This window comes from Phaethon aethereus, assembly GCF_964289735.1.
Source record: "Phaethon aethereus genome assembly, chromosome: 1".
NCBI classification, from domain to species: domain Eukaryota; kingdom Metazoa; phylum Chordata; class Aves; order Phaethontiformes; family Phaethontidae; genus Phaethon; species Phaethon aethereus.
In genome coordinates, this window is record NC_138575.1 from 200,648,772 (window position 1) to 200,660,785 (window position 12,014).

The 12,014-nt window shown below is 36.0% G+C and overlaps 1 protein-coding gene across 1 annotated transcript in view; it reads right to left on the reverse strand.

Annotated features, from left to right (window-relative positions):
* Positions 1–12,014, reverse strand: part of NUP58 (nucleoporin 58) — a gene marked incomplete at its 3' end in the record, with an annotated part of 35,989 nt that overhangs the window by 9,353 nt on the left and 14,622 nt on the right. Inside the window, exons 10-13 of the mRNA XM_082014377.1 lie at positions 11,457–11,536; positions 10,654–10,772; positions 8,435–8,517; positions 5,317–5,518 (exon numbers count right to left, since the gene is read on the reverse strand). Coding sequence (XP_081870503.1) covers positions 5,317–5,518; positions 8,435–8,517; positions 10,654–10,772; positions 11,457–11,536 — 484 coding nt within the window. The remainder of the gene's footprint in view (positions 1–5,316; positions 5,519–8,434; positions 8,518–10,653; positions 10,773–11,456; positions 11,537–12,014) is intronic.

Below are 12,014 nucleotides of genomic sequence, written 5' to 3' on the forward strand. Positions count from 1 at the left end.
GCTCTGCTACATAACACCATTCAATAAGGTAAACTAGTCAAACCACCTGTTTAAATAAACATTTACAAAAGGCACAGTTCTGCGTACCTTAATGAATTAGATACATTCAAAATTTCAGAGTCAGAGTTTGTCCCATAGTTAAAAAAAGTTGACAGTACCTTCCCTGCATATTCACACTAAGATGCAGGACTGTCAAAAAAAATTCTCAGTCTGCCAAGATGAAATTTACAGCCTCAGCTCCTTTTTATTTTTTCCTTACCCTTGGGGAATAAAGAATCAACTTGCTAGCCCATTACTAACACATTTTAAAATAATAATTCTGATAAATAATTAATAAATTTTGACAGTTTTCACAGTACAATCTTATATTCCTGTCTTTTTCAAACAGTTTTCAGTGCACTATTTAAAAAGTTTAACCATCGAAGATAAAATACAGTGCCAAACTCTTAATCCACAGACATTCACACCTTTCCTCAAGATAGCCTTCTCCATCTTTGAACATACTTTATGTCCTGTATCTGTGAAAGTGATGATTTATTCAAATATTACTATAAAGCTCATATTATTTCAGTCTTTTTCTTAAACCGTTATCACATTTGGGCTTATTTTAATTCAAATTTCTTCCTTCATACTACAAAGCTTCCTGTCGCTAATATTTATCTAGCATTTTAAAATGTAAATATTTCAAGCTTTTAAAATCATTTCAGTATTTGAAGATTTAAATGGAAAATCATTCTGAATCAAGTGAAAGGCACTGTATATTGAAAAGTAACATTTTTGCTAGGAACACAAAATTCTTATGTGATCCAAGCTGAATGACATCTGTATACTCAAAAGTAGTGTTAAGCTAAAATTTAAGGGCAACTAAAGTTGTTAGCTTTCAGTCTCTGCTTAGCAGGGAATAGCTGGGAAACCCAAGATATTTTTTCAACTAAAAAAAGTGTATCAGATGTTGCAATTACAGATTTTCACATGACTTTCAAACTAAACTTGTTTACATCCAGTTTAAATACTGATACATCTACCTAGCAGCTCTTTAAAAATAAAAGAAAATTCTTATCAATAAAAAGAAACAGAAAGCCCTACACAAGTCAGTCATCTAATAAACTGCAAGAAGAATCCGAAACCACATATCCAGTTCCTACTCAAGTGCACAGGTTTCTATCTCAGTAGGAGGCACTATTAGTGGAAGACCTTAAAACAAAACACTACAGTCCTCCAGCACAAGCTTTTTACCAAATACAACATGCTTTTTAGAGCCAGTAAAAAACATTCTAAAACACCTCAGATTATATAAAACAGGATTTTATGCCTTAGGCTAACAAGTTTTTCATTGAGCAACAGCATGTGATATTTCTTGATTTTGTACCATAATGTTCTGAAGGCATCATCACTACTTATAGTTCTTATAAGTAAGCATAATTTTCAATAGCAAAAAACTAGTACTAAAGATTCTTCGATGCCAAAAGTACTAGCAAAAAATTGGCACTTCTGGCTATTATAGGTATGAGACAAATTCTTTATAACAAGTATTTTAACATTTTAAAACTTGATATATTTGCCCTGTAGAGCAGTTCAGTTCAATGAACAGGACCCACTACAAAGAGTCCAGACAGATCAGCCAGATTTCCTAAAGTGACAGTCTGCAATTTTTAAAATCACAGCTGGTCCTAACAGTGAACAAATTTAGTGTCACAACTTAGATCTGATTCTGACAAAGTAATACACTGAGTAATTTTAACCACGGTTAATACCAAATTATGCAATAAAAATTTAAGTGCTATAAAGATTTCAGTATCTTTTCCCATTAGCACTTCAATCTCATACTGAGCCAAGTCAAAATGTAACAAAATGTGCTAATAGCTTGATAATGCTTTGACTAACCCTGCACTTCACCAGTTAAGGAGAGAGTAACTAAGTTGTTGGGGAGGTACTTTATTTATTTATTTTTAGAGGATCTTGAAGAAAAGCATTTCTTTAAGACAACTTAGTCTTACCAGAAAAACATCAGTTTCAGCCTCATGCATTTACAGCTCTTAGTTTGCTAGGCTTTAATTTCCTTCAAAATCTTTTACTTTAGTAGTATCAATAATAATAGGTAGACTAGCCACCATCATTTTAACTTCCATGCTGTTCAAGATTGCTCAGGGAAGATGCAGCTGAGGCAGTGGTTAAAACTCTAGCTGCTGCTGCACAAAAGGATGACCAGCCTCACTGCTACCAATAAAGCTGTGCTCAGAGCAAAAGTGCTAAACTAGGGAGAAAGGTTGTGTGCAGACAAAGCTTAAGCATAATTTTAGTAACTCTAGCTTCAAAAAACTGCACAAAAATTGTGCTTCAGTGTACACACCACAGTCCTGGTGTCCTGATTATCCATCCCAGGAGACCAGTGGAGTGCATCTTTGCTCCCTTTCTTCCATATGGCCAGGATCCACTGGCTTTATTTCAGCAGAAGCCAGACATGTCTTGGCATACAGAGAGAACATGAATAGGGTGTGTATCTACACCCAGGAACTGGGTAAACATTCCCTGATCCCACAGCTTAGATGTAGCTACTAAACTTTTGACTTCTGAACACAAATTTAAATTACATTATTTATCTTCTTCAGAGAAAGAACAGCAACTAACTCTAAATTAATCTTATGAAATAGACTTAACCATGTAAACATAAAATATTTTTTAGAAAGAGACAAACCATTCTGATCCCTCAAGACTAGAGTACCGTATATTAGATTTTAGTTAAACAGTTTAAAGCCCAGATTAATTCTCTTGTTTTATTCTTATCTTCAGTAACAGCAACAGCAGGTCAGGTATTACATACACGCCCTTTTTCCCCCCTTTACATACACCTCATTTCATAGTCTTTTCTCTCATAATCTTTTACCATCCCTCATCTATCCTCTCTTCAGGATCCAGATCTTGCAAAGGAATATGTGTGATTTTAACTTCTAGCAGATAGTTTATAAAATTTATAACAAAACACAAAGTTAAAACATGCAAACATTTGCAGTTTTACTGCAGCAAATGTCCATCAGAAAATGGAAATGAAGAGGAGGCAGTCTTTAAATATTTAAAGATTCCTGCAAAACTAAAAGAATAGATTCTTCCCCTTTTCCACTAAGGGTAAGACAAAACGTGGCAGCCTTAATCTGAAGCTAAGAAGCTTCAGGTAAGTTGTTGTGAAAAAATCAAGCACTGAAATCAGTTATTTAGGAAAGCTGTGAAATTGTCCTTTCTAGCAAGCTTTTAAGACTTTAAGGTATCTCTGAAATAGTTCAGGCCTGACTAATCCTGCTTTTGAACTAGAGGAACAGAAAAGATGACTTCAAGTTCCACCCAAAACTCTTAGAAAATAGGGTTAAATACTCTTGAAGAGCCACTCAAAACACCAATCTACCTCTATTTCTCCAGGTCCTCAAGTGAGTTGCATGGAGGGGAACAGTATTTCAACTAAGTAGTAAAAAAATTTATGTCTACTTTTGTTGGCATGTTTAATGTAAGTTAATGGCTTCGCTCTATCTGCATCACTCATGTAGTTGGCACTTTTTTAGCTTTTGAAATACTCCACCAAAACAACCAACAAAAACACCCCAAACCAACCATACATTCACATTTGCTCCTTTCACTACAAAATGTTACAGAATACCTCAAGGTATAAAGTCACCTAGCCTCAGGTGTGTTGGTACAGGTCAATTCTGCCTCCACACCACCCCCTTCACTCCTACTCCTAAGAGAATATTCACGAAGTCATGCCATAAGTGGCATCAATTTACTGAAGTTATTAGATTGAATCTGGACTAGGGAAAGGAAGTTCAAATCTCTCACCCCAATTTGTGAAAATGCAGGTATAACTTTAAATGTGACATCCCAAGTATATGATTTTCATACACAACTAATCTTGTAATGCCCGTGGAGAGTATTTTAAAAAAAATGAGACAAGGAGAAAGATGAAGGGAGAAGGAACTCCTCTGGCAACATTAGGCTGCACAAGCCACACTTCTATCTGTATTAAACCCCCTGAAGGTAACATTAGATTATCTCACATTTTGTTTAAAACCAGACTCTTTTGCAAATGTCACTTCAACAAAGTTTCCATGGATTAACACAGCAGTAACAGGAAGACTGTGGTCTATGATGGAAATTTAGAGGAGAAATATTTCATAAAGACTTCATTTTTTTGTTGTGTTCAAAATATTTTGGCATATTTGTCTTTTAAACCCATCTCCTTGCTATTTATAAGGGCCAGGGCTGGAAGTACATTGTACTTTCCTCTTATGGAGGAGGCAAGGACAGTCTAATAATTTGTCAAACTTAGGGTGGTTGCTGCATAGGTTTCTAATAAAAACCACTCAAAATACAACTGCTGTTATAAGACAAGAGAAGGAAAAGGTGCCAATATGACTTTCAATACACCTATGATAAACAACATTTTAGGAAATAAATGGTAGAATGAAGTTACCTATGCTTTTCATAATTTGTTGACATAGACATATCCACTTTCAAGTAAAATTAAATGGAATTTCTCTTATTCCTGTTAAATGATTAAATATTAATTAAATGCTCTACATTCAAGAATCCTGCTCTGAGAAGTGTTGGTTAGTATAACAATGTCAACTAAGGTGCCTTAAATTACCTCCTTTGCCATGGGTATCAATTCTTCATTAGCAGTGGGTCATGCATTTCCTCTGTTTTGGTCTTCCTCTTACACACATACACACACAGAACCACTGATCCACTCTACTTTCTCTAATATTTATTTGCAACAGCAGAATGGCGAGCAAAAACTGCTCCAACATCACCCTGACAAAGGAGTTGGCTATAAAATAAGCAGCCAGGCATCCATCTTCCTATTCTACAGATGTTTGCTCCACATTCCTTCCTTTTCTACAGCATTTTTCATTTTACAGGTCCAAAGTGCTATATAAAAATGTATTATTAATTTTACATAAGAAAAAGGTAATATGCATTTAGATATTCTCTCCTCACAGATTTGAAATAATTTACTATAACCATACAACGCTGGAAAGAGGCTATACTACGTGTATTCAGAGTTAAGAGTGAAGACTCACATTCCAAGGGGTAAGTTAGAACAATACAGTAAATATCACTAATACAAGTAAATTCACAAGATTAAGTATCTGTTGTATAATTATTGCTAAGTCTACCCTGCTTTTTTCTATTGGCTATGTATCAGTAACTTTGCTCATCACAACGTTTAGATTTTTAGTCGAACACAAAGGAAGACTTCATAGAAAATTTTACACAAATTTACTATTGTTGTAACACTAATAATCTATAACTTGAATGCACTCAGACCTGTAGCAGGCTGTTGCTGCTGAGTAAGTGTTGCAGCCATCGCAACGGCTGCTGCATTTGGTATGTTGCTGAAAGGGGTTGGTCCAGTGGTAACACGTGGCGCGCTCTGCCACTTCTTAGCTTCTGTTCGTCTTGCCTCAAACACATCCATGGCATCTCCCAGAAAGGTTTTCCTGTAGCCAAGGTATTGGTCTTTGAGCATCTGAAGGGGGTGGGGGGAAGCCATTTTAGTTCAGTGTATTTGACATAAAACCTTAACTTAATAAGGGAAGAGTTAGAAGAGTTGTAACACTGAGTTATAAATAACATTTTCCTAAAAAACCAAAAAAACCCCACCCCACAACCTGAAAGGATCTAGTAAGGCTATGAGCTGGAAAGAATTGTTTTGCATCAGCTACAGCCAGAACAGATTCCTTAAATTCTGCAAAGCAGTCAAACATAACATACTGAATGGTATCAAAATCTTTCAAAGTTGGTGCACATCAGCACAATTAAATTTGTATCACTGTACTAGCTGACTCAAGAGGCAAAATAGTGTCACATTATGAGCTTATAACATAAAATAACATACTATTCTTCAGTGCTACCCTTTCTGTATTGACTATGCTCTTCCTCCTGTATATATATATATACCTTCACCTGTATATCTTTCCTTCCTTTCATATTTGCATTTCTTTCTTAGCACAAACCTAAAAAAGCTATGGGAATTTTAGAATTCACTCTTGTTTCTGGGGCATTTCATCAACAATGTAATGCAGTGCAAATGCAATAGATCATTCTGCTTTAGACTAACAAGTAGCCCAAATCTGTTGTGTCATGTCCCGCCTCCCCTTGCCTATGCCCCTTTCCCCCTCAAAACCCCACCTTCCATAGCAACACCTGGCTTGGCCTGTTCATCATGAGCCATTTCTATCTGTTTCAGATGAGGGAACTACAGGTATCTTGGGTAACATAAAAAGAATAAATGGCTTCAGTTAAAAAACTGATAGAATGACTGCCATATTCTGTCAAAATCTTTAAATGTAATAGATTTATTAAAATCAAAGAATAGTAGGTTCAATTGAATTTTACTGAGAGCATACTATGTCCTGTCTTCCTGGCTAAGGATACGCTTGTTTCCGAGAAGAGGAGCTTACAGCCCAAAAATTCTGAATCGGGATTTTAACAGCTGTAGTCCTAAGTCTATAAGCAACAGCAGGAAAACACACAGAAAGAATGGCCTCATTATCACACCAGGAGTGCCATCTTTGGCGAGAGAAGACATTTGTAGAACTCTGATGAGATTTAACACAATGCCATACTGACTGCCATAGCAGCTGACAAACTCCACTAGACATTGTAGAGTAGTTCTTAAGGCTAATCTATGCAGAATGATTTAAGGACATTCTCCATCTGAATTGTGCCCAAGCACATTTTGCTCTTCACTGTCCTTGGCTACAGAATGTATCTGTATGTTCATATATGATATAAATATTTAACAACTAGCCCTGTACAAAGATGTTTCAGGCCATATTTATCTACAACTTTGGACCATTGAATCAAAGTATGTGCAAACCAGAAAGCCTATTTCAGCCAAAGGAACGAACTGCGGTCACAGCTCTGCCTTCACAAACCATATCACAACCATCAAATAAGGCAGAGACAGCAGTTTCAAACTTACTCTCCTCTGCTAGCTGATAAACTAAAGCAGATGGTCAGAATGACAGAGCCACTTAAGCAGTACATTCATTTTTCTGATTTTTGAAGCTTTATTTATGATTGTGTCTTCCAAAAATATCAGCCTTCATGTCCACCCACTAGATTAAATCTCAAAAAAATTCCCCAAAAGAAAGAAAAATCCTCAAACCAACCCCTTAGTTTCAGTCAACGTAGTATTTCCTAAGAACAACTGAAGTCTTTCCTTTTCAGTCATGCTTGACAAGGTACTGAAGATACTATTGCTTATACCTGCATACTAATCCAGCTCTTCACATTGAAGAACAACAAAAATGTACCATCAAAGACCACTGCATGAGTTCAGGCTACGCTCAGATCTTGGAAGTGAAGAGCCCAGAACACATTTGGGAACTTTTTTGTGTAATGCTGCTAAAATTATGGAAAAGCAGATATAGAATATATCTGGTACCAAAACGGAGTTAAGAGCAGCACAAGTATCTGATGGCAGGTAGCTGTAAACCAGTGAATATCCATGCTGACAGAAGGACTGCAATGCAAGGAATCTAGTTCATACAAGATCCTCAGTATTTCTGAATTTTATTTGAGAAAAGTAAAACGTTTCAGATGTTTAGAGAACTAGCCATACTGTGCAGAAGAAGCTTTAAGAAGGAAAAAAGCAGAAGATTTACTAGAGCTATTCCAATTAAGGAAGTCACTTAGAAACAAACCCAAACACTTGTACTCTTCTCCAAGGCTTTTTTTTCTAACCAACAAGGGTTCTGAGCATCACAAGAAAAATTATGGACTGTAGAACATTGACATTTTGTCAATATGTCCAGAACTGTAAATGGTAAATTCAAGCTGGAGTCCATGATGGAAAAAACAAGCCTAACTAGGATCTTTGCTACACTAGCATTTTTTCACAGTTTTTTTTTTTTAATCACAGTAGGTCTTTTTTTTGTCGTATACATATGACTTTCCATGAAAACCAGGTTGAAAAAAAATTAAGCAAGCCAGAGGACAATTTTCACCGAAATTCTTTGAAATGCTGAAAGAGCTTACTTTTTCTCCTGTTACCCGAGTTAAGAGCAGGTTTAGATCATCTTTGCTTGAGACCAAGAGGTCATTGGGCAAAAAGCAAAACACACAACCATGAGCTCAAAAAAAGACATTTCAAAAATTCATCAACAATTGAAAAGGAAAAAGCATTGAAGGAAAAACATTTTGTAACCTAAATGATTATGGTCAGTTGCTATCATCACCGTAAGTAATTCAAATTAAACTTCAGCTGAACAAAAGTTACTTTTTTAGTCAAAGCACTTCTCCAGGACAGTTTGAAAATTTTTAAAAGCAGTTAATTTAACAGAAGGACAAAAAAGAATACCTGAAGAAATAAGTTTTTTAAAAGTGACTCTCTGTAGTTCTTTCACTAAATACACAGTAACACATCAATACAACATACCTTTACATTTTCATGTATTGATTGAAGTTGTGCAGCTAAAGCTACAAATGTTTGATAGATTTTCTGCATAGCCATAGACAAATCTGTAAGAGGCATATAAAACATTGGTAAGCAATGATCTTACTACCAGGCGAAAAGATTTAGTGTTTATACTGCAGCAAGAAGCCCACCCAAAATGCATACAACACAAAGCACAAAAACAATTGCATGAGAACAAGTTAATGTCTATAATACATACAGAATTTGGGAGCAATTGAGTGACACAAGTCACCCATGGACTACTTTTTGAATGGGCTTCAAACTTTATTTTGAAAAGTACTCTTTTCTCAGATTTATTTTTATATACATGGTAATTTGTTTCCTACGATTCTATCATTTAGCAAAGCTAAAAATATTATTTAACTTAATCTAATTACACAGGAACATTTTACCTCACTGATTTTTACATAAATATAGTTAAATCAGATTTTCTTACTTTTGCATATATTTCCCACTCTTTCTGACTTAAAGCACAGTTAAGTGTTCAACTGATTTTGCCAAAGAGAGCACAGTAGAATGGAAGCTTTACTTACGTTTTAAAGACATGATTAACAAGCATCACAGGAACTCTAGCTCTACCCACAAGCATATCATAAACAGAGAAACACAATGGGGACCTTCTTGCCTACATAAAGTCTTAGACTTCAAATATCCTATTTCCCACACAGATAGGAAAATATTTTCAGTGCACTGACCCAACTAATACAAAACTTCAGGATTAAAGGGGAAATCGCAAAGGTTTTGGGAAAACTAGGCATCTATTGACAAAAAATGCTTTTCTGAAAGAAGCACTGAAACAATGCACCAAAATTGAGGACATAAGTGCTGAAGTGGTCTTTCACTGTCAAAACATCAGCTTTTGCATTTCCTCTGAAGGATGCATATAACCTACTGAAAAGCAAATAGTAGCTATCAAGTTCTTGAAGATGTGTAGGTCTAACAATGATTCTTGAACTGAAAAGGTCTGCCTCTCCATAGGGGAATTTATCCATTATAATTTGCATTTCTTTCTGGAAAGAAAAGCTGGGAAATAAATCTCATGCCAACCTGCAGGGTTACTGAGGCAGTGGCATCTAGGAAGACTGGCCACAAGTTTCCAAAGGCTCTGGAGGCAATTTATTGATACTTAATAGTAGAGGTTTCAAATTTTTAAGACATTCTGGGTCATGGTTTCCCATATAGTAAAGGAAGTTTTTCCTGTATGGTAAAGGCTACATATGCCTCTACCATAGTCAGTGTTGACTAGATCACTAGATCATCTGCTGACAGTCTGAGCATGCTGGCACAACAGACTGAGCCTTGCCCACACAAGCAAGGAACCTTTAGATTATAGCAGAAACTGCTGGAAAAGCCTGAGGAACATCTGTGAAGGCATCCCCCTTATACTCTGGGCAGACAAGAAGATCACATGGAAAGGATACAGGACCCTCATGATTCAGCACATCTTTCATTCTGGAAGCAGGGTCTAAACAGTTCTCTTGCTTTTGACATACAAGCTTCAGAGCCTAGGTACCATCCTGTGATGGCAAGATGTTCAAGTATATTTTGGCATAAAAAGACATAAACTTCAAATCACTGCTTATTGCAGGACCTGTACCAAAATGGTCCAAAAGACAAAAATGTCTGTGATCACAGGAATGGTAACCAACCAGAAGACTACTGTCCTCAGTATTCACTGACCAGAGAGATTTTTTCCAAGATTGAATGATGTGGCAGCAAACAAGACTGAATTTTCTCAGTCATTCAGAGCTGAAGGTAATACCAACAGGCTCCAAACTAAGCAAAAATTCCCATTTTGATCTGGAGCTGGCAGAGCAGACACTCATATTTGTCTGGTCAGACAGCCCAATCCAAGACAGAAGATGTCAGACATCAGCCTTATAACAGCTAGATGCTGAAGGAAGGGAGATGGATACAGTGGATGTTGAAACAAACTAGGCTTACAAATTGTACCTCAGGAATTGGATCCATCTTAAAAAGCTCAAGAACCCTTATGAATTTAACCTTTAATTCAAAAATCTTTAAATTGAACAACTGCAGAATCTATCTGAACACTTATTTCTGTACATTAAATACGAAAAGCCAACAGTAACAAAAGAGGAGATTAATTACTAAGTTTTTCTTATAGGTATAAGATTTCTTAACTTTTATGTAAGAAACATGAAAATTAAAACATTTACCTTGTGGAGTTATGTGTGAATTATTTGCTTGAGTAGCAAGATGATTTTCCAGTTCTTCTATTTGTTGCCTGTATTGCTGCAGCTGTACTTCAAACTGCTCAACCAAGATTCTGAAGTAGCTAGATGAGTAAAACAATGAAACTATATTATAGAACATCACTAGTTTGCCACTATTTTTTAATCTGATCTGTATTAGCTGACAATTTTCATTTAATTAATTGCAACAGTTATTTTTAACATTCTTGACATCCCTCTACTAGTGGAAAGAGAGTAAAGACTGTATTTCTCATGTCTATGAGAGAAAGATAAATTAAGTGTAGAAATAAAACACTGATTCTATGAAGCATTCAGTACAAATGTTGCAAGAAGCAGAAAATTGTAATATGAAGTTCATAGAATCACAAAATGGTTTGAGTTGGAAGGACCTTTAGAGGTCATCTAGTCCACCCCCCCTGCAATGAGCAGGGACATCTTCAGCTAGAGCAGGTTGCTCAGAGCCCTGTCCAATCTGACCTTGAATGTTGCCAGGGTTGGGGCACCTACCGCCTCTCTGGGCAACCTATGCCAATGTCTCACCACCCTCACTGTGAAAAATTTCTTCCTTCTATCTAATCTAAATCTACCCTCTTTTAGTTTAAAACTGTTACCCCTTGTCCTATGGCAACAGGCCCTGCTAAAAATTCTGTCCCCATCCTTCTTATAAGCTCCCTCTAAGTACTGGAAGGTTTCAATAAGGTCTCCCTGGAATATTCTTTTCTCGAAGTTATATTATTGACTATTTTTTATGAATAACAGTAACTCACTCTGCTGGGGCTGTATTTTCATGCTGGAGACCAGGAGGAGTTTTCTGTGTTCGTAATGCTATTTCTGCATTCTTTAGCTCCTAAAGAGATAGGGAAAATTAATAAAAGATAAGGCTCTGTATGAAGTGTTCAAAAAGAAAAATAGCTACAACTCTACCTTCATTCACATAAAAATATTTTCTTCATATATTTAAATTAATACTGCGGTAGAATCTGACCAGAAATTCTTCAAAGAATAGACTGCCAGAAAGTTGGCGAACTGCAAATACCCACAGAAGTTTGGGGAAGGAACAAACAGCAGCACATACTGAAAGCACATTGAGATCTCAAAAGTTGAGAAAATATTGCACTAAACTGTCAAAAGTGAGATCTAACTTCTATTGTACTTCATAAATCCTGTTACATTATTGAGGACTAGGGGAAAAAAAGCAGTCAAGTGCAAGGAAGTAACACACCTAGAAGTGAAGAAATAGAACAAGAAGGATGATTTTGCCTTTAAAAAAAATATTAACTAGTTCAAAAAAAAAGTCTCTCTTTCTATGGAAATGATCTTTTTAT